Source organism: Oncorhynchus masou, chromosome 32, assembly GCF_036934945.1.
Source record: "Oncorhynchus masou masou isolate Uvic2021 chromosome 32, UVic_Omas_1.1, whole genome shotgun sequence".
Lineage (NCBI taxonomy): Eukaryota > Metazoa > Chordata > Actinopteri > Salmoniformes > Salmonidae > Oncorhynchus > Oncorhynchus masou.
This window is the reverse complement of record NC_088243.1, coordinates 52844158-52867085: the sequence shown is the minus strand read 5'-3', so window position 1 is coordinate 52867085 and position 22928 is coordinate 52844158. Positions and strand designations below refer to the sequence as shown.

Genomic DNA, 22928 nt, shown 5'->3' with positions numbered 1-22928 from the left:
CCCAGTGACAGCATGCCAGGGCGGATTGCAAAGGTCTTGAAAAAGAAGTGTGCAAATATTGGCTCTTTGCATCAACTTCATGTAATTGTCAATAAAAGCCTTTGACACTTATGGAATGATTAATTATACTTCAGTATGCCATAGTAACATCTGACAAAAATATCTAAAGACAGTGGAGCAGCAAACCTTTTGGAAATATTTGTGTCATTCTCAACTTTTGGCCATGACTGTATGGTGTATGTGGACACCCCTTCAAATGACTGGATTCGGCTATTTCGGCCACATTCGTTGCTGACAGGCGTATATAATGGAACACACTTCCACGCTATCTCCATAGATAAACATTGGCAGTAGAATGGACTTACTGAAGAGCTCAGTGACCTTCAATATGGCACCGTCATAGGATGCCACCTCTCCAAGTCATTTCATCCAATGTCCGCCCTGCTAGAGCTGCCCCGGTCAACTGTAAGCACTGTTATTGTGATGTGGAAACCTCTAGGAGCAACAATGGCTCAGCCGCAAAGTGGCAGACCACACAAGCTATCAGAACGGGACCGCCGAGTGCTGAAGCGCATGGCGCGTTAAAATCGTTAGTCATCTTTTGTAATACTCACTTCTGAGTTCCGAACTGCCTGTGGCTTCATGAAATGGGTTTCCATGGCCGAGCAGCCACACACAAGTCTAAGATCATTATGCACAAAGCCAAGCGGAGACTGGAGTGGTGTAAAGCTTGGACTCTGGAGTATTGGAAATGTGTTCTCTGGAGTGATGAATCACATTTCACAATATGGCAGTCCGACAGACTAATCTGGGTTTGGTGGATGCTAGGAGAACGCTACCTGCCCGACTGCGTTGTGTCAACTGTAAAGTTTGGTAGAAGATGAATAATGGTCTGGGCTGTTTTTCATGGTTGGAGCTAGGCCACTTAGTTCCAGTGAAGGGAAATCTTAACTGTACAACATACAATGATGATTCTGTGCTTCTGACTTTGTGGCAACAGTTTGGGGAAGGCCCTTTCCTGTTTCATCATGACAATGCCCCCGTGCACAAAGCGAGGTCCATACAGAAATAGTTTTTCGATCGGTGTGGAAGAACTTGACTGGCCTGCACAGAACCCTGACCTCAGTCCCATCGAACACCTTTGGGATGAATTGGAATGCAGACTGTGAGCCAGGCCAAATCACCCAACATCAGTGCCTGACCTTACTAATACTCTTGTGGCTGAATGGAAGCAGGTCCCCTGCAGCAATGTTCCAACATCTAGTGGAAAGCCTTCCCAGAAGAGTGGAGGCTGTTGTTGCATCAAAAGGGGAACCAACTCCATATTAATGCCATGATTTTGGAATGAGATGTTCGAGCAGGTGTCTACATACTTTTGGTTATGTAGTGTATGTCTTCTGCATAGGGACAAGAAAGCCACGAGAAAACAAGTTTTGTTCTGTCGTGGAAATAAGTGCTGAAAAACAAATTGGCTCCCTAACTTAAAAAGATAGGCAATAAGCTTTGAATTACTTGAGTTTTGGTACAGCCAACTAGTGCAAAAATAATATTGCGATATTGTCAAATAATAACCAGAGGGTAACTGTATAGATCCCCGTCCCATCGCTACTATTGTATATCTTATGAAAATATTGGTGTTTTTCCAAATGATGTAATGCATTTAGTAGAACTACATTTCATTTAAACTAGGCTACGTGCAGTAATAATAAGCATGTATTTTTTTTTACATTTACCCCTTTTTCTCCCCAATTTTCGTGGTATCCAATTGGTAGTTAGTCTTGTCTCATCGCTGGAACTCCTGTTACATCCTCCGAAACACGACCCAACCAAGCCGCACTGCTTGTTGACACAATTTTCATATTATCCCGGAAGCTGGCCACACAACATGTCGGAGGAAGCACTGCACACCTGGCAACCGTGTCAATGTGAATGCGCCCGGCCCCCCACTGGGGTCACTAGAGCGCGATGGGAGAAGGACACCCTTTGCCTGCCAAACCCTCCCTAAACCCGGACGACGCTGGGCCAATTGTGCTCCGCCCCATGGGTCTCCCGGTCGCGGCCGGTTGCGATAGAGCCTGGACTCGAACCAGAATCTCTAGTGGCACAGCTAGCAACTGCAATGCAGTGCCTTAGACTACTGCGCCACTCGTTAGGCCCTATAATAAGCATGTTTTGCTGTTTTTAATGTGGATCAGCTCTTAGCAATTAAGGGGTCATTGTGGCCTTGTGGTTTCAGAACCGAAGCAACTTCTTTCCAACACTTTTGTTCCTTTCTCCCCTGCAGCTAAGCTACTGAAGTCCTGATCAGGATTCGCGGTCTGTCAATGAGGAACTACAGGCTCATCTTTTGCCATAGCCTGAAGCAGCCATAGATGACCATTTGATTCACTGCTAGTGAGTGGTGCTGAAGATAAGGTGAACTACTGGGTGTTTTAAGTGCTAAACGGTGAGTACAGCAACATAAACAACACACAGGTCAAATTGCAGCCTAAAAATCGAATCCATTTCCTGTACATTTAACATTGATGTAATATGCTGGTCCTGAACATGTTTACTATAACAAATGGCAAGCCATTTGGAGTGTGAATCATTCCAACATCACTGACAACACACTCCTGTGATTTTTAAATCTGTAGTCAGTAATTGGTGTCTGGATGGATTGGTATTTGTTTTCACAGCCTAATATGCCCCTGGCTGACCTGTAGCAGAGCTGATCTTTAGAGAGGTCCGCTAGCCTGGTCAGTGTGTGTTTGTCTAATAGGGCACAGATCATTGAAGTCTGTCACTGAAATGGAGCGGAGCTAGTGCTCAAATGCTCCAAGCCCAGGCACCTGCTCCTGTTCGCATTGTTAACATGCCTGTTCTGATGGCTGTCAGACACACTTGCAGTTGACTCTCACTATACTTACATAACCCTCTTGCTCCGAGCTAGCTGGGCCTGATAGCTGCACAGGCAGGGAGGGAGGGTCAGACGGGGCCCGATTAGATTTAGTCAGATTTCATCTGTATAATGCTGGGACCTGCCCCACAGTCTGCCCTGTGTGTGTGTGTTTGTATATGTATATCGGATGGAGAGCACAGCCTGTGACAGTGTTTCTGTCTCTCCTCTGTGTGGTTTGGCTCTGGCGGGTGTCCAGACCTTCGGAAACAGCTCGGCTGTGGAAGCGATGAGGAAGAGCCTCTCACCTTCCCCCAGCGACTCCCTGACACCAGCCAGGGTTTTTGGGGTTCCCCTAGATGTGGTGCAGCAGAGCGGCCAGCCAGGCCAGGAGGTCCCCCTACTGGTCAGGCACATCGTAGAGTACATCGAGGAGCATGGTGAGTGGCACACACGCACTGCATTTCTAACTGCAGAGGTATTCCTTAGATAACAAACGGAAGGCTACTACCTTGTCTAATAACTTATTTAGAGTTTGTGCCTATCTACTGAGTGCGACACAGGAGAGCTGCATGAATGGGACCTAAAAAATACACACGCACACTCTCTCTCTGGCAAATGATTAATCTCTTTGAGCATCACATTTACCTTATTATCTTTTTACGTGCTCAGTAAATCCCATTACTCTTCCACTGTGTCTTGCTTTATATAGTTGTGGCTTGTTTTGACAGCTTCTCCAGGTACTTTAGAGAGATTACCTTTTACCTGTCATAATTTCAGCTTCTTGTATGAAACCCCACTGGAGATGGTTTGACTTGTTCTACATCAAAGCAGAGATTATTTATAGATATAGATGTCTAGAGAGAGATTTAAATGATTGTGTGCGTTTTTATAATTTGTAAAAATCTGTTCATGTTCTATGTAGCCTAGCCCACGGTGGTGCAAATGTGTGTAATTATGTATAACGTTTTTGTACCCCAGGCCACAATGGAATATCTGAAACTAGATAGGAAGTATGTAGTAACGGACCTATATTTTTAAATAACTGCTCTTTTTCTGGGTTGCAACTTGATTTTGACTGACAATTAAGTCTGTGAATTTAGAAATCCCGACGTGGCCCTTGAGACAGTTTTCCCACCCAGTCTAAGCCACTGCATCTCAGTGCTAGAGGCGTCACTACAGACCCTGGTTCGATTCCAGGCTGTATTACAACCGGAAGTGATTGGGAGTCTCACATCGTTAGGGTTTGGCCGGGGTAGGCCGTCATTGTAAGAATTAGTTCTTGTCTAGTTTAAATAAAATTAAAAAGCTGAACAAGTTAGCGTGGCTTAAGACGAGCAGAAAAAAAACAGTTTCAGTCAACCAAGATTACTTGTTGCATCATGATAAACCAAATATGTTGTTTGGAGAGATCCTCTCTTTGATACGCTGAACTCTAAATGCACTGCGATCAAAAAGATGTGCTTCCTCCATTGCGTAACATTTTAGACTCCTTTCTACTGAAAGTTTTGGTGCAGGGGGAAAAAGAGCTAGTCAATCCAACACTGGCATAAGCTGCAACTCCAGAGGCATAAACATCTATTTAGTTCTTATTTCAATGACAGGGAATTTCACTTCCTCCTTCGTTTCAACTTGATTTATCTCCAGTCAACTGAATGTGACATCAAGCAGACATTGGGTGGTTATGTAATACACCCCCCCCAAACACACCACCTTTCATTCCCCTGCTGCCATATTAATGATAATTGTGCAGTCCAGAAGTTAATCAGGCATCGAAAATACTTTGATCTGTCTGTTTGCACTTAGAACGGGATGCCATAATTGTGACTTAATGAGACCTCTGTTTAGCTGCAGCAGGGGCCCAGGCCAGCGAGCTGCTGCTGTAGCCCCAGTGGGGTTAGGGTGGGCATGGAGGGAAGGGGGGGGGGGGTCCATGGCACATACCAGGGTGTTCTGCCTTACAGCTACCGCCCACCCACTGTTTTCCTTAACCAGGCAGCTCACTTTGAACAAATCCTAGTTGCAGATCTGAAACCAGAGTTGCGGAATGACATGGTGTGCTCTTCTTCCTGGTTGGGAGACTTCCTTGTGTATAGTATCACCCCCTCGCCGCTGCATCTTGAAACAGGAAGCCACTTGCACGACCAACCAACGCACATTGAATGGGATAGATGTGGTAAAGAAGTCATTGGCGCACATGCAGACCAGATTGGCGCACATGCAGACCAGATTGGCGCACATGCAGACCAGATTGGCGCACATGCAGACCAGATTGGCGCACATGCAGACCAGATTGGCGCACATGCAGACCAGATTGGCGCACATGCAGACCAGATTGGCGCACATGCAGACCAGATTGGCGCACATGCAGACCAGATTGGCGCACATGCAGACCAGATTGGCGCACATGCAGACCAGATTGGCGCACATGCAGACCAGATTGGCGCACATGCAGACCAGATTGGCGCACATTCAACAAATCTGATCTAACACAGTGGATATTCCTCATCCGTCATGATTTATGTATTGTAACAGGCCCACAATATGTTTACTTGTATATCCGATTTGGATATTTGGCTGTTTTAACTGCACAACATTTATAAGTTGTCCCTTTTCAGGTTTAGAAGTGACCGCTAAATGCAAACTCACATTCGTATAAGCTGGTTAGCATAGCTAGCATACAGAAATGGGTGGTGGTAGTCAGCCGTGAGCAGGTGTTGGGGTTGACATCGATACAAGCATTATGTTCGGATTTTTACTTCAACCTAGTGTGAAATAAACAATAGCCTAAATGTAGGCTGACTTTGCCCCATGCCCCTTCCCCCCCACGCGTTTCCATGGCAATTCCATTTTTGGTTACGTTTACCAAATCTCTTGTGGGTAAAATAACATTCCTTCCTCCCTTACATGTAATATGCCCTGTGATTGAGCTGTTAGTACAACTGAACAAATCTGGGAAATGGTCAAATTTGACCCATTTGAGAAATTAGGCCTTCAACTTCATCAGTTTATTAATGTACTAAAATCAGTGTGGAATATGTTTGAGAAATTAATGTAGCCATTCTACTCATGGATATGCTCACAGAGAGGGAGTCATTAAGAATATAACTGTTCAGCAGACAGAGCAAGTGATTGACTGTTGTCCTCTTTGTCTCTGTTGCTCTCAGGGCGTCTGGATTTGGAGGGGCTGTTCCTAGTCAATGGTAACGCGGAGCGGGTGGAGTGGCTTCGGCAGCGCTATGACTCTGGGGAGGAGGTGGACCTGGAGAAGGAGGCTGACCTGGCCTCTGCCGTCAGCCTGCTGCGTCTCTTCCTGCAGGAGCTCCCAGAGCCCATCATCCCTGCAGGCATGCAGTCCCACATCCTGCAGCTCTACCAAGGTAAGCTCATCTTAGTCATCCTCATTTTCATCATTATTATTCTCCTCCTCTTCAGTGTTCTACCTCTTCATCCTCCTCCTCGGTTTCTGTTTGTCTGACTTGTATCACCTATACAGGCGCTACACATAATTCCTTCTCTCTTCATCATCCTTCTCCATCTTTTTCCATTTTCTCTTACTACTTTCTTTCCCTTGGCACCATCTATCTCCAATCCCCTGTTGTGTGTTGTCCAGACTACAGCAGCGAGGAAGAGCTCGCCCGCAACATGAAGTACTTCCTCCAGCAGCTGCCTCAGGTTAACTACAGCCTGCTGCGCTTCCTGTGCCGCTTCCTGTCCAGCGTAGCCTCGCTCCAGGAGGAAAGCTGGAGCGTCGGCGCCCTCGCCGCGGTATTCGGACCAGACATCTTCCAGTAAGGCCAACAACAACACAGCACCTCGCCTATCCATACACCCATACCTCCACAGGCCGTTAGTACTTGTACTTGGCGTTCACTTTTGTTCTACGTGTACATACCTGCATAATGGCAATCTCACGTTGCTGGAATTCTCACAGGAGATGGTGCTGTATAAGTGCTTATAGAACATAAATTATATTTGGTAACATTTATATTCATTTATATCATGAAATATATAACACACCCTGGTGATCAAGCTTAGACATGTATGCAGCCACGTGAGGGGTTGCTTTGCGTAATAATAGTAAGAGAATCTTCTAGATGAGTGTCTGTGGCCAATGCTCTGAAAACAGCCGTGTTCTGTTGACTTAAGGGAGAGAACAGCTGTTCTGTCAATGACAGTCAAATTATTGAATATGATTTTTTTTTAAATCTTTGTGTACTTACTAGCACCAGTTCTTAGTCATCTGATGTGGAGTCAGATTACTCAAACTGAAGTTAAACTTACAATAAAGTCACTCATTGCATATTTAAGGTGGGATGGTAGTGATAAAGCTGATCTAAGGTCGTTTCTTGTCTGTATATTGTAGTTCCAATACGTGTGTTTATGATAACAGCTGATCTGAGGTCATATCGTCTAACCTTAGTTTAGACACGGACGTGGAGGATCTGAAGGAGCAGGAGTCAGTTAGCCGCATTCTGGCGGAGCTGCTGGAGAATCAGGAGGAGTTCTTTGACTCGGAGGATGATGACGTTTCCACCACCGACTACAGCTCCATCAATGAACAGGTAAGGACACTCTTATTCTCCCCTCTAGAGATGTTCTATTCTGGGCCATTGTCTTGCGTCAGCGTGTTGATTCTGCCTGCGCTGATCTATCTCGTATTTCGCAAACAGTATTGGGATAGATCAGAAGTCAGAAGTAGTTTGGCTACAACGTGTTGTCATAACACAAATATTACCTAGGTTACATCATCTGCCGAACCCAATTTCTGCCTCTAAACAGTCTGAATTAATCTAAGCGAAAACAATAACTCTGTCAGTTTTTTTTTGGGGGTGAAGAAATCTTAGTCGTGCCATTTTATATCTAGCAAAGGAGTTTTATACTTCAACAAGCAGCATTTCTCAAGATTGTCAATGTGCTTGAAAGCTAGTATAAACTTGCTAGCTGAGCCAGTCACATTTCATATAAAACAAATGGGATGCTGCTAACCAACCAGCTACATTGTGCTGCACACACAATGCTTTGTGCTTCCACCAAAGGCTATCTAGCTAGGTACTGTATTAGCCTCCCGAATCAGCTGCACTCTGCTGACCCAACATTTCGATGTAGCGGAGAAACATGCTGCTGATCTACAAAACTGATTTTAACTAACATTCAATCCCTCTTTTGGGGCAGCATGTCTACAGTGGGGTTGAATCGCGGGAAACAGATTTATTGAGATTTCCACTGCCTTTTCCCGGGATAAATAACTGCTTGAAACCAGTAAATTATAATACATTATATGAACAGCATGGTGTAAAATGGAACTGTTAAATTATATGCAATGTCTAAATCTGGCTTCTCTACTGCCTACTGCATGATGAATCAACGCTCAGGGTGGGGACAGACCGCCCATCTCAGTATGGCGCGCAGTTCACAGTGCATGAAGACCTACTGAACCTTGTAACTTTTTTTTCTTGTGACCTGGAGGCATGAATTTGCTGCTGCCTTGTCTATGCTACAGTACTATAAAGACAGAATTTGCGTCTAATTTACCCATCTCCATCTGGCTTTCGGGGGTCATCTTATTTTTTTAATTGTAAGGATTATTTTATTAAATTGCAGCTGCAGGTAAAAAAACAAACAACCTTTTCACTCCAATATCAATGCTTTAAATCAGTGATAAACCTGTTCTAGATTAATATATAGATGTCCTAGCCTACCTCTTTCAGGTAATTCATTTCAATGCAGTGTTAGCCTTATATGTAGCTAATTAATGATGGGTTATGCATAATAAGCTTCTAACTTATAGCCTCTGTGTCTTGTGCAATATGCAAGCACCGGTGCTCCACTGGCCTCTCCCCTTAAAAAGCACTCTTTAACTCTTGAAGTCCTATGCAGGAAAAGCTAGACTAGAATAGTTTGCTGGACATTATTTTTTTTTAGCATTTCTCATACCAATAGACTATTCGAAGAGGGACGCAAGCTCTTGTTTACTAAATGTTATATACAGCAGCCAATAGAACTTTCAGGTAGTTTGAAAGAAGAGCGAACGTGCGATGGCGGTAGGCTATAGCAGTTATTTATTCAGACCCATAACCATTCAATCTTCGTGAAGAGAAGTGAAAGCCTTCTGAATCTAGTCCTGCATTTATTCAAGGATGTCATTAGAATGATGAAAATAAAGGCAACAAAACTTTCATTTCATTTACCTGTTGAAAGCGAGGAAGGAATGAAGCAACAATCGTGAGAGAGGAGGTACATTAACATTAAGGGAAATAATATGAAAGTTATACAGTACCAGTCAAATTTGGACACGCCTAATCATTTAAGGGTTTAATTTATTTTTACCGTTTTCTACATTGTAGAATTTAATAGTGAAGACATCAAATCTATGAAATAACACATGGAATCATGTAGTAACCAAAAGTGTGAAACAAATAAAATATACAGTTGAAGTCGGAGGTTTACATACACTTAGGTTGGAGTCATTACTCCAAAATTATAGTTTTGGCAAGTCTGTTAGAACATCTACTTTGTGCATGACACAAGTAATTTTTCCAACAATTGTTTACAGACAGATTATTTCACTTATAATTCACTATCACAATTCAATTGGGTCAGAAGTTTACATACACTAAGTTGACTGTGCCTTTTAAACAGCTTGGAAAATTCCAGAAAACGATGTCCTGGCTTTAGAAGCTTCTGATAGGCTAATTGACATCATTTGAGTCAATTGGAGGTGTACCTGTGGATGTATTTCAAGGCCTACCTTCAATCTGTGCCTCTTTGCTTGACATCATGGGAAAATCAAAATAAATCAGCTAAGACTTCAGAAAAATTATTGTAGACCTCCACAAGTCTGGTTCATCCTTGGGAGCAATTTCCAAACGCCTGAAGATACCACGTTCATCTGTACAAACAATGGTACGCAAGTATAAACACCATGGGACCACGCAGCCGTCATACCACTCAGGAAGGAGACGCGTTCTGTCTCCTAGAGATGAACGCACTTTGGTGCGAAAAGTGCAAATCAATCTGAAAACAACAGCAAAGGACCATGTCAAGATGCTGGAGGAAATGGGTACAAAAGTATCTATATCCACAGTAAAACGAGTCCTATCTCGACAACCTGAAAGGCAGCTAAGCAAGGAAGAAGCCTCTGCTCTAAAACCGCCATAAAAAAAAGACAGACTACAGTTTGCAACTGCACATGGGGACAAAGATCGTACATTTTTGGAGAAATGCCCTCTGGTCTGATGAAACAAACATGGAACTGTTTGGCCATAATGACCGTTATGTTTGGAGGAAAAAGGGGGATGCTTGCAATCTGACGAACACCATCCCAACCGTGAAGCACGGGGGTAGCAGCATCATGTTGGGGGGGGGGGTGCTTTGCTGCAGGGGGGACTGGTGCACTTCACAAAATAGATTAGAAAATTATGGATGTATTGAAACATCTCAAGACATCAGTCAGGAAGTTAAAGCTTGGTCACAAATGGGTCTTCCAAATGGACAATGACCCCAAGCATACTTCCAAAGTTGTGGCAAAATAACTGAAGGACAACAAAGTCAAGTTATTGGAGTGGCCATCAAAGCCCTGACCTCAATCCCATAGAAGATTTGTGGGCAGAAGTGAGAAGTGTTTGCAAGCAAGGAGGCCTACAAACCTGACTCAGTTACACCAGCTCTGTCAGGAGGAATGGGCCAAAATTCACCCAACTTATTGTGGGAAGCTTGTGAAAGGCTACCAAATACGTTTGACCCAAGTTAAACAATTTAAAGGCAATGCTACCAAATACTAATTGAGTGCATGTGACCTTCTGACCCACTGGAAATGTGATGAAACAAATAAAAGCTGAAATAAATAATGCACTACTATTATTCTGACATGTCACATTCTTAAAATAAAATGGTGATCATAACTGACCTAAGACAGGGAATTTTTACTAGGATTAAATGTCAGGAATTGTGAAACTGATTTTAAATGTATTTGGCTAAGGTGTATGTAAACGTCCGACTTCAACTGTGTTTTAGATTCTTCAAAGTAGCCACCCTTTGTCTTGACAGCTTTGCACACTATTGGCATTGTCTCAACCAGCTTCACTTGGAATGCTTTTCCAACAGTCTTGAAGGATTTGGCTGTTTTTACTTCACTCTGTGGTCCAACTCATCCCAAACCATGTGAATTGGGTTGAGGTCGGGTGATTGTGGAGGCCAGGTCATCTGATGCAGCACTCCTTCACTCTCCTCCTTGGTCAAATAGCCCTTACACAGTCTGGAGATGTTGGGTCATTGTCCTGTTGAAATACAAATTGTCCAACCCTAGCAAACCAGATGGGATGGCTTATCGCTACAGAATGTGTTAGCCATGCTGGTTAAGTGTGCTTTGAATTCTAAATAAATCATAACGGTGTCACCAGCAAAGCACCATCACAACACCACCTCCATGCTTCATGGTGGGAACCACACATGCAGAGATCATCCGTTCAAATACTCTGCGTCTCACATATTTGACTCATCAGACCAAAGGTCAGATTTCCACCTGTCTAATGTCCATTGCTTGTGTTTCTTGGCCCAGCCAAGCCACTTCTTATTAGTGTTCTTTTAGTAGTGGTTTCTTTGCAGAAATCTGACCATGAAGGCCTGATTCAGGCAGTCTCCTCTGAACAGTTGATGTCTTACTTTTACTCTGAAGCATTTATTTTGACTGGTAACTCTAATGACCTTAGCTCTGCTGCAGAGGATAACTCTGGGTCTTTTCTGTATTTGCCCTCACGAGAGCCAGTTTCATCATAGCGAGTGATGGTTTTTGCGACTGCACTTGAAGAAACTTTACAGGTTCTTAAAATGTTCCGGATTGACTGACATTGTCTTAAGGTAATGATGGACTGATCTTTTACCTTGTCAGTCCCTACCTTATCACACAAACTGATTGGCTCAAACGCATTTAGAAGGAAAGAAGTTCCACAAATGCACTTAACAAGGTACACCTGTTAATTGAAATGCATTCCAGATGATTACCTTGTTAAGCTGGTTGAGGGAATTCCAAGAGTGTCAAGGTAAAGGGTGGCTATTTTGAAGAATTTCATATATGAAATACATTTTGATTCAACTCTTTTTTTTTTTTTTTTTACTACATGAATCTTTATTTTATTTCAGTTTTGATGTCTTCACTATTATTCTACAATGTAGAACATAGTAAAGATAAAGGAATGAGTAAGTGTGTCCAGAATCTTAACTGGTGCTGTATATGCGTCAGTCTACTAACTATACAAGAATATATATGAAATGAATTTGATACTTTTAACTCTGCAACAGAATCGAATGTTTTCTCCCTGCTTTATCATGGTTTGACTAATGTGCGTAATTCTGGTCCATATAATACAGTACAGTTATATAGTTCACACTCAAAATGATTTGTCTACTGGAGCTAGTTTCATTTATTTACCCAAGAGAGCAGAGCATTGGAAGTATTCAGACCCCTTCCTTTTCCCACAATTTGTTACATTACAGCCTCATTCTAAAATGTATACATTTTTCCCTCATCAATCTACACACAATACCCCATAATGACAAAGTTAAAACATGTTTATAGATGTTTATAGACATTTTTGCATGTGTGGTATGTATGTGTGATATATATATGTATATGGAAGGAATTTTCCGAGACAGGATTGCCCGTACGTCAAGGTATAATGGTCTTAGGTAATAACAACCAAACAAAATAATTAACTCCATTCCGCCATGCATGTGTTGACTGAAAATATGTTCATTTGAATTTCCGTAATGAGGAAGTAGAGTTTTAACATTATTCCAGCCACTCTGGTACTGGCACGGAATTTTTTTTTGAGATTAAGTAATGGAGATTATGGAATTACTGCAGTGTTGTTTATTCATAGCAGTCAAATGTTGGGAATAGTTTTTACGCCCCAAGCCAAAGACAACTTTTGAGAGAATAGAGAAAGTAAAGAGGCTTTGGGGTGGAGTTGAAGTTCCCTTTGTTGTCTGCATGCCTTTTTTATAATAGCCTTCTACTCCCATGGAGATGCCAAGATGTGTGTCAGTAGCAAGTGTTCAGTCATGGTCCTGAGCCTGAGAAATGGCTTCTGAATTACACCTGCCTGCCTTTATGAAGTAGCAATGGTTGCTCCAGAAGTTCCCAGCATTTTGTGGGAAATTGGGTGTATATGAGCACCTCTCAGGCATGGCTCCCCGACACACACACACACACACACACACACACACACACAGCAGTCTTCAGATCAGCGCTAGGCAGATGTGCTGCTGCACCCTCTCAAATCTGGACCTAATCCTCGATTGCGGCCGCATATTTGCGTTCCAGAGGCAGTCACTCTTACACAGGAAACTGACTGATAAGCCACATTCCTTCCATATGACTCTCTTCTCCCTCTGTTTTGTGACCAAATAGTTCAGAGAAATGCTGTTCAGGAATGGCTTTCTGTTCTGTATGAAGAAATAATGTGGAACCTCTGTGTTTACATAACCATGGTAACGTAGCTGTGGAACCGACACCTGCGGGCGTCTCCGGGGAAGTCTGGGTTTCCCAACGGACCTCAAGGAGTGTTAGCCTGGAGAGTCAGTCTTAAGTCACTCACACCGCACAGTCAGGCAGCCAGCAGTGCCTATTCCATCCTGCCTGGCCAGAGACCATAGGGAGTGGGGGAAGTGCTTCCTTGCCTTCAGTTTCACTGCATTTAATCAGGAGTAGTATAGCCTTGAGGTAAGGTTGGGCTAGTCATAACTGCGAGGGACTGAGCTGTTTCTCTAGGAAAGGTCATCCTGTTGCACAGTGACACTCATCTGAATAAGGCAGGGTCCTCCTATTCTGAGAAAGCTCTGCAGGGTCGATGAGGTTCAGTGTTGTACTGCTGTGGAGTAGGAGAGGAAGTGATGAAGGTAGGCAGCTAATTGGAGAAGGAAACAGAAACCCAGTTGGAGTTGAGCCAGGGTAGCGGAGGAGCACTTGACAGCTCACAAGGGTCCCTGGTAATTAATCCAGGCATAAATCTCAGGTTCCCTACCAGCTTCTCTCCTCAGCTTCTCCCTACTCTGCTGCTGGAGTGGCTGGTTGTGATGGGGACATTGCCGTTACCCATCGTCTCCCTCCAGGCCTGTTCTACATAAGATACCTTTCCCTGGCCCATTCTGATGAAGCTGCTCTACTTTAGCCTGGGATCAGGCTTTAAAAATTTTTTTTACAGGCAAGGCATATGGCACCTGTGGGTGCCCTATAAAGTCAGCGCTGCAGACGCAATCACGGAATCCAGAAATTAAAACTTAGTAGGAAATCAACTAAATGTATTGTGAATTCATTAGAAAGATCATGAATTTGTTAATCATAAGACCTCAACAAAATTATTAGTATTTTCCTGCAACTTTCTGAAACGGCACAGAAATGCACCACTTTGTGTAGCCTTTAGCGATGATGCTATTCATAACCTTCTAGTATAGTTGGAAAGGCTTTTCAAAAAACCTTCTCAATTAAATGTTAACTACAAAGTAGCCTATGCCTGGCAGAATGAAATGATCATTTGCAACACAATTGGCCACTGGATTGATGCAATCACATGAGCGCTAAAGAAACATTGCTAACCAAACAACGGTCTCATGCTGGTGTGCACTTGCATTAAAGGGTAGCTGCAACCAAAAATCGAATTGTCTTTATTTTTCCCAGACCTCAGTGGTCTGATGTGGTTTAAGCATTTTTGTGGACTTAGAATATCCACTTTTGTTTTTTTTCTATAAAATAAAGTTTTTTAAAGTTTTTTTTTTTAGAGAGCGAAGCTTAAAAAAATGGAAACCTGGAAAAATTAAACTGAGAACCGCATACCCGCTCTTGCAAGAGTGAAACCGAAGGCAGGGGAATTTGAGTGAATATTATTCGCTCCTCTATTCAATTGTATATTAGAAAATAAAATATAAGGCTAGACCTCCAATCAATCAACCGATATCACAGTGCTATACAGAAACCCAGCCTAAAACCCCAAATGGTAAGCAATGCAGATGTAGAAGCACGATAGCTAGGAAAAACTCGCTCAAAAGGCAGAAACCTAGAGAAGAACCAGGCTCTGAGGGGTGGCCAGTCCTCTTCTGGCTGTGCCGGGTAGAGATTATAACAGTACATGGCCAAGATGTTCAAACGTTCATAGATGACCAGCAGGGTCAAATAATAATCACAGTGGTTGTAAGAGGGTGCAACAGGTCAGCACCTCATGAGTAAATGTCAGTTGGCTTTTCATATCCGAGCATTCAGAGTTTTAGACAGCAGGTGCAGTAGAGTAGCACGTAAGGTGAACAGTTCAGGGTTCCATAGCCGCAGGCAGAACAGTTGAAACTGGAGCAGCAGCACGACCAGGTAGACTGGGGACAGCAAGGAGTCACTAGGCCAGGTAGTCTTGAGGCGTGGTCCTAGGGCTCAGGTCCTCTGAGAGAAGAGAAAGAGAGGATTAGAAGGAGTGTACTTAAATTCACACAGGATAAGACAGTAGAAGCACTTTAGATATAAGACTGACCCTAGCCCCGACACAAACTATTGCAGGATAATTATTGACTGCTGAGACGGGAGGGGTCGGGAGACACTGTGGCCCTGTCCGAATATACCCCCGGACAGGGCCAACCAGGCAGGATATAACCCCCACACACTTTGCCAAAGCACAGCCCTCACACCACTAGAGGGATATCTTCAACCACCAACTTACTGCCCTGAGACCAGGCCGAGTATAGCCCACGAAGGTCTCCCCCACAGCACGAACCCGAGGAGGGGCGCCAACCCGGGCATGAAGATCACGTCAGAGACTCAACCCACTCAAGTATACGCACCCGTCCAAGGGACGGCATGGAAGAGCACCAGTAACCCAGCCGCCATAATAGGGTTAGAGGCAGAGAATCCCAGTGGAGAGGGGAACCGGCCAGGAAAGGGTGGTTCGTCGCTCCAGTGCCTTTCCATTCACCTTCACACCCCTGGGCCAGACTACACTCAATCATAAGACCTACTGAAGAGATGAGTCTTCAATAAAGACTTAGTCTCAACCTCTTAAGTCTGCATCTCTCACATGGATAGGATAGGCAGACCATTCCATAAAAATGGAGCTCTATTGGAGAAAGCCCTGCCTCCAGCTGCTTAGAAATTCTAGGGACAATAAGGCCTGGGTCTTGTGACCGTAGCGTACGTGTAGTTATGTATGGCAGGACCAAATCAGAAAGATAGGAGCAAGCCCATGCAATGCTTTGTAGGTCAGCAGTAAAACCTTAATCAGCCCTAGCCTTAACATAAAGCCAGTGTTGAGAGGCTAGCACTGGAGTAATATTTTTTGGTTCTAGTCAAGATTCTAGCAGCCGCGTTTAGCACTAACTGAAGTTCATTTAGTGCTCTAACCAGGTAGCTGGAAAGTAGAGCATTGCAGTAGTCTAAACAAAATAAAACAATGAATGCACAAGGTGCAATTACAAAATTGGGTCGTGCATCATCAGTTCCTCTTGTCATGTTAGTCACCTTAAAGCTATTTATATCTTGTCAAAAATGTCCAGATCAACTAGCCCATGTCAGCTAACTTTTTTTTGTATTTTTTTGGCTATAGATATTGTTGTAATTTTTTTGTCACTCAAATATCACATGAATACACATTAGACATGTAAAAATGTATAGAAGTGCAAGAATATTTGCTTTAAAACTGCAAAAACTTTGAACCCCATGACAAAATGTGTAGAATTGCAGGAAAATAGCATTAAACCTGCAAAATTCTCTCCACCAACAAGAGGGGTGTGAACAGTTTGTGTCATGAACAGTGCCATAGAAATAGACGTGAGGGGCCCCTGAGTGGAAAAAGTTTGGGAGCCCTTGCTCTAGCCCTAGCCAAGGTTATGCCCTTTTGTTCCTCACATTGCTGTCTCTACCCACTGGTCCTTAGCGAGCGGGCAGACTTGCTCGGGCTGAGTGGCTAACACACAGAGCCCTCTTTCTGAAACATTTCATCTTTTAGCCACCCTCAGCGGGGACATAAGAAACCGTGTGCATCCGGTTTTCAGGGGAAATGGAAAGAGCCTGTGATACGACTTTCGCTTTTGGACGGTAACAAGGTGACCCTCCATCTCAACTTCACATTTTACTGGATTAGTTGAACAGTGCAGAAGAGAACCTCCCCCGACAGTTTTTTTTTTTTCTCTCTCTTTGTACCTGAATGCCAAAACATTCAAGAGAGAAATGTGCTCAGTGTTTACCTATTTTGTATACACCACCACACCAGGAGACATCCATGTCTTCATCACTGGAAAAGATAAACGTTTGAGATTGCTGTAATTGAAAAGCTTACAAACAGGGTTGTCAAACTTTGATAATTTCTAGATTTTTTTTTTATTAGATTTTTTTTTACAGTAAATGATAATTATTTTCTTCATATTGGCATATGTCGTAGCTTTGACCCAATTTTACAACTGGAGTTATTGTCTTGTGCCCGCCATCGGTTGAGACACATGCTCTTGAAAACAGGGTTGGTGTCATGTTTTGGCTGATAAATGTACTAAAATGGGAATCAAATAGACATTTCTACTTTCAAATGGTATCACAAAGATGGAGGTCCACACATCAGAGAATGTTTGAATGGGATTATCTGTTGTAAATTATACTGTCAATCCTCTATAGGAAACCTATTGAAATCATATAAACACCGTACAGTTACTTCATAAAGTATTCCCTACCTCCATGACTTATTCCACATTTTGTTTTTACAGACTGAATTCTAAATGGATTTAAATTAAAACAATTCTCAACCATCTACACACAATACCCCATAAAGACAAAGTGAAAATAAAATGTATCATTTTTTAAAATAAAGAAATATCTCAATTACATAAGTATTCACACCCCTTTGCTATGACACCCCAAATTGAGCTCCGGTGCATTCAATTTCGTTTGATCATCCTTGATGGTACTACAACTTGATTGGAGTTCACCTGTGGCCAATTCAATTGTTTGGACAATATTTAGAAAAACACCTGTCTATATAAGGTCCCATAGTTGACCGTACATGTCAGAGCAGAAACTATACCATGAAGTCTGAGGAACTGCCGTAGATCTCTGAGAGAGAATTGTGATGAGGCATATCTGGGGAAGGGTATGAAACAATTTCTACAGTGTTGAAAGTTTCCAAGAGCACAGTGATTTCCATCATTGGGAAATGTAAAACATATGGAACCTCCCAGACTCTGCCTAGAGCTGGGTGTCCGATCAAACTGAGAAACCTGGCAAGAAGGACCTTGGTTGGCGAGGTGAACAAGAACCCATTGACCACTGACAGAACTACGGAGTTCCTTGGCTGAGATGGGAGAACCTGTCAGAAGGACAATAGTCTGTACAGCACCTCACCAATCTGGGTGGCCAGACAAAAGCTTCTCCTAAGAACAAGGCACATGACATAACGCCTGGTGTTTGCAAAAAGGCATGTGATAGACTGAGCGCATAAGGCAAAAATATTCAGTGGTCTGATGAGACAAAAGTTGAACTCTTTGGCCTGAATGAAAAGCACTATGTCTTTGTCCACCGTTAAGCATGCTGGTGGCAGCATTATACTATGGAGATGCTTTCCATGGGCAGGGACTGGTAGACTAGTAAGGATAGAGGGAACAGGGAATGTAGCCAAGCGCATGCAAATCCTTGATAAGAATCTGTTTCAGAGTGCAAACGACCTTAGAATGAGGGTGAAGATTTACGTTCCAACAGGATCATGGCCCCCAAGCATAAAGCCAATGAAATTCTGGAATGGCTTCAGAACAAGAGTGTGGAAGTCGCCCAGACTTGAATTCCATTGAAAATCTGTGGAAAGACTTGAAGAATTCTGTGCACTGCCGATCTAACTTAACAAAGCTTGAGGAAATCCGCAAGGGGGAATGGGAGAAAATCCAAATGTGTGAAGCTGATAGACCTACCCAAGACTCATCTGTATTCGCCGCCAAAGGTGCATCTACTAAGTATTGATTCAGAGGTGTGGATACTTATGCAAATGAGATTTCTGTATTTAATTTTCAATACATTTGCAAAGATTTCTAAGAACATGCTTTCACTTTCATTATGGGGTATTGTGTGTAGATGGGTGAGGGGAAATATTGAATCCAATTAGATTTCGGGCTGTAACACAACATGAGGGATGAATACTTTCTGAAGCACTATATATGTGTGTGTGTGTGTGTGTGTGTGTGTATAGAATATGTGTGTGTATATATAGATAGATATGTATGTGTATATAGAATATATATATCTAATAAAATTGACCGGCAGCCATCTTTTGTGGTAGTAATTAGAATTGAACATTTCAATGGTGTATCAGCGAAGTGGCAGTGGTCTGAAGGGATCAGTCCATTCTATTCGGGCAGGGACGATACCGGTATTGTGATATTCGTTACTATCGCGGCAAGAAAACAAAACATGAGGCGGATTTCACAAAAAAAAGCCCCAATGTTGTAAACAAACAACATTATGTGGCCATTGCGGAGTCACATTTGTTTATTTTCCATGCATTAGCACACAATATTTTACAGACAGCTGGTTTTTAAAGGACCTAATAGTTAATCTGCTTTGTTTTCATTTTTTCCATGGCAATACTGGTATCATCCCGGCTCTAATTTCTATGATTTTGAAAGTACACCTACCCTGTATTTAAGAGCATGTTGTCTCAACTGATGGCGGGTACAACACCGGCTTTATCTCAATGCTACGTCATACTGGCCAAATTTCTGCCTGCTGAACTGCAATATCTGAGACTCAAATTAATTGACCCAGGGAATCTATAGAACATTGCTCAGAGATCCACAGAAACGATCATTCAAAATGGGTGACTGTTTAATTGAACACGTATTGACTCATAACTTAATCGAGCGTCTGACCAATTACACAAGACCTTAGTTCTGGGTTAACCAAGATTACATAATATGAACGCATGGCTTCCTCCTTGTTTAAGATATACAGTGCCTTCAGAAGGTATTCACACCGTTTACTTTTTTGGCATTTTTTTGTTACAGCCTGAATTTAAAATTAAATTTAGATTTTTTTTGGCACTGGCCTACAGACAATACCCCATAATGTCGAAGTGGTGTTATGTTTTTAGAAAAGTTTACAAATAAATAAACTGAAATGTCTTGAGTCAATAAGTATTCAACCCTTTTGTTATGGCAAGCCTAAGTAAGTTCTGGAGTAAAAATGTGCTTAAATCACAAGTTGCATGGACTCCTCCTGTGTTCAATAATAGTCACTACAAAGATACAGGCGTCCTTCCTAACTCGGTTGCCGGAGAGGAAGGAAACCGCTCAGGGATTTCACCATGTCCCCAGTGGTGACTTTAAAATAGCTTGTTTTCTCCTATCACAGCCATTAAACTCTGAGGAGGGACCAACAGCATTGTAGTTACTCAACAATACTAACCTAATTGACAGAGTGAAAAGAAGGGAGCCTGTTTGCAACAAGTTACTAGTAATACTGCAAAACGTGGCCAAACAAATAACTTTTTGTCCTGAATACAAAGTGTTAGGTTTGGGCCAAATCCTATACAACATATTACTGAGTACCACTTTCCATATTGTCATGCATAGTGGTGGCTGCGTCATGTTATGAGTATGTTTGTATTCGCTATGGACTGGTGAGTTTTTCAGGATTAAAAAAATAAGCGGAATAGCACTAAGCACAGAGAACCTGGTTGTCTGATTTCCACCAGACACTTGGAGATTAAAACCTAAAAGGCCAAATCTACAGTAGATTTGCTAAAGAAGACGACAGTGAACGTTCCTGAGTGGCTGAGTTAGTTTTGAAAATCCATGGCAACACCTTAAAATGGTTGTCTAGCAATGATCATCAACCAATTTGACTGCGCTTGAATAATGGGCAAATGATGCACAAACCAGGTGTGGAAAGCTCTTAGAGACTTACCCAGAAAGACTCACAGCTGAAATCGCTGCCAAAGGTGCTTCTACAAAGTATTTACTCGGGTGTGAATACTTATGGAATTGAGATTTCTGTATTTCATTTTCAATAAATGTGCAAACATTTTTAAAAACAGTTTTCACTTTTGTCATTATGGGGTATTGTGTGTAGACAGGTGAGAAAATAAATACAGTTAATCCATTTAGAATTTAGGTTGTCACACAAAAATGTGTAGTAAGTCAAGGGGTATGAATACTTTCTGAAGGCACTGTAGATGTAAACATTGATTAGCCTATTAGACTTAATATTTTGGATAAATGTTCCATGTGTTTGAGAAAAATATTCTAAACTTTTGAGAAAACAATCCACAACAAATGAGTGGAATCAAGCCTTTCTACATCTGAATTTGACATGGGAAATGGTTCTAGGTAATTGTCAATGCGTAATAATCATTGTCCGCACCCTGCGGTTTATGAAAAGCTTGTGGAGATGATACAAAGTTCCATGGTCTCTGTAACACATTGACCATTTACAGCTGTCAGGCCCTTGTGTTGTAAAATATGAAGGTTACTTTGACTCCCCATTCATCTGCTAGAGACCTTTTTTAAGTGTGAGCTCTTTTTCTGCTCAGACATCTTTTAGTAGTCTCTCCCTTCAGTATATTTAACCTTTGGAGAAGTGCTCAATGTTCTGGGCTTTGTTGATGTGGATAAATGTGTCCGTTAATCCATTAGAACAGTGTGAGAATACTTTCCCCTGGGCTCTTTCTGTTGCTATACTACAGACAGCGGACAGACACCGCTACCATGACAACACACAACCATTACTCATAACCATCTGCATACACAATGAGGGACAAGACCCTGAAATGCAATCAGTGGTGTCAGTGAGCTGTTGCCATGGCAATGTGGCTGTGACATGGCAGCAGCAGATGCGGTTGGGGGGGGAGAGACTAACTGTTTATGGGTTCTAAAACATCTCAGACTAGGAGGTGGGAATGTGGTCTCTTATGCTGCGTTTACACAGGCAGCTGAATTCTGAACTTTTTTGTCCAATCACATCAGATCTTTTTCAGATCTGATTAATCAAGACCTTAGTGAAAGAAAAGAGTGAAATTGGTCTGCCTCTGTAAATGCAGGCAAAGACACAGAATATCTATTAGGAATCATTCCTATTCTGTTAGGTTACCCCACCAAGTCTCTCTCTCCTTGCAATTATAACATAGGGCACGGAACAATTTTCAGCCAAGGTGATGAATGGTGTGATCTATCTTTAGATCTTTATGGAACATCTTGTACAATGTAATATACCTCCCACCATATTAGCAGCAGGCTCTGCACTTACTGCACCGACTGCAGTGTCAACGTCTAACGCTAGGTACATTTCAAGGGATGTCAACACCACTGATTCAATAGGACCTATTCAAGGAACATCCAGCCTGGCTGAAAATGTACAGCAGCAACCACTAATTGGTAATTGTAACAGATGTCTTGGTGTTTATAGTCTCTCTGTGTGTACACTGTACATAGAAAACATCTGAGCCCACATGACCTGTCCTGCATAAGAGATGCTTGCTTTGTTTGCAGACTGTATAGAGTACTAGTCAAATGTTTGGACACATTTACTCATTCAAAGGTTTTTTATTTTGACGATTTTCTGCGTTGTAGAATAATAATGAAGATATTAAAACTATAAAGTAACACATGGAATCATGTAGTAACCAAAAAAGTGTTAAACAAATTAAAATATATTGTATATTTTAGTTTCTTCAAAGTAGCCATCTTTTGCCTTGATGACAGCTTTGCACACACTTGGTATTCGCTCAACCAGCTTCACATGGAATGCTTTTCCAACAGTCTTGAAAGAGTTCCCACATATGCTGAGCACTTGTTGGCTGCTCTTCCTTCACTCTGCAGTCATACTCATCCCAAACCATCTCAATTGGTTTGAGGTCGGGTGATTGTGGAGGCCAGGTCATCTGATGCAGCACTCATTCACTCACCTTCTTGGTCAAATAGCCCTCATAGCCTGAAGGTGTGTTAGGTCATTTGGAGGACAAAGAATTCTGAGTTGCATCCAAAGAACACCATACCTACTGTGAAGCATGGGGGTGGAAACATGCAAAGGGACCAGGACGACTGA

General features: G+C 42.5%; 1 protein-coding gene across 2 annotated transcripts in view; it reads left to right on the top strand.

Annotated features, from left to right (window-relative positions):
• Window positions 1–22928, top strand: part of fam13b (family with sequence similarity 13 member B) — an 85253-nt gene that overhangs the window by 15313 nt on the left and 47012 nt on the right. For both annotated transcript variants that reach the window (XM_064954351.1, XM_064954350.1), the window contains exons 2-6: window positions 2285–2446; window positions 3138–3318; window positions 6046–6258; window positions 6492–6669; window positions 7302–7443. In XM_064954351.1, the coding sequence (XP_064810423.1) occupies window positions 3168–3318; window positions 6046–6258; window positions 6492–6669; window positions 7302–7443 (684 nt within the window). In that variant the 5' untranslated portion in view covers window positions 2285–2446; window positions 3138–3167. The remainder of the gene's footprint in view (window positions 1–2284; window positions 2447–3137; window positions 3319–6045; window positions 6259–6491; window positions 6670–7301; window positions 7444–22928) is intronic.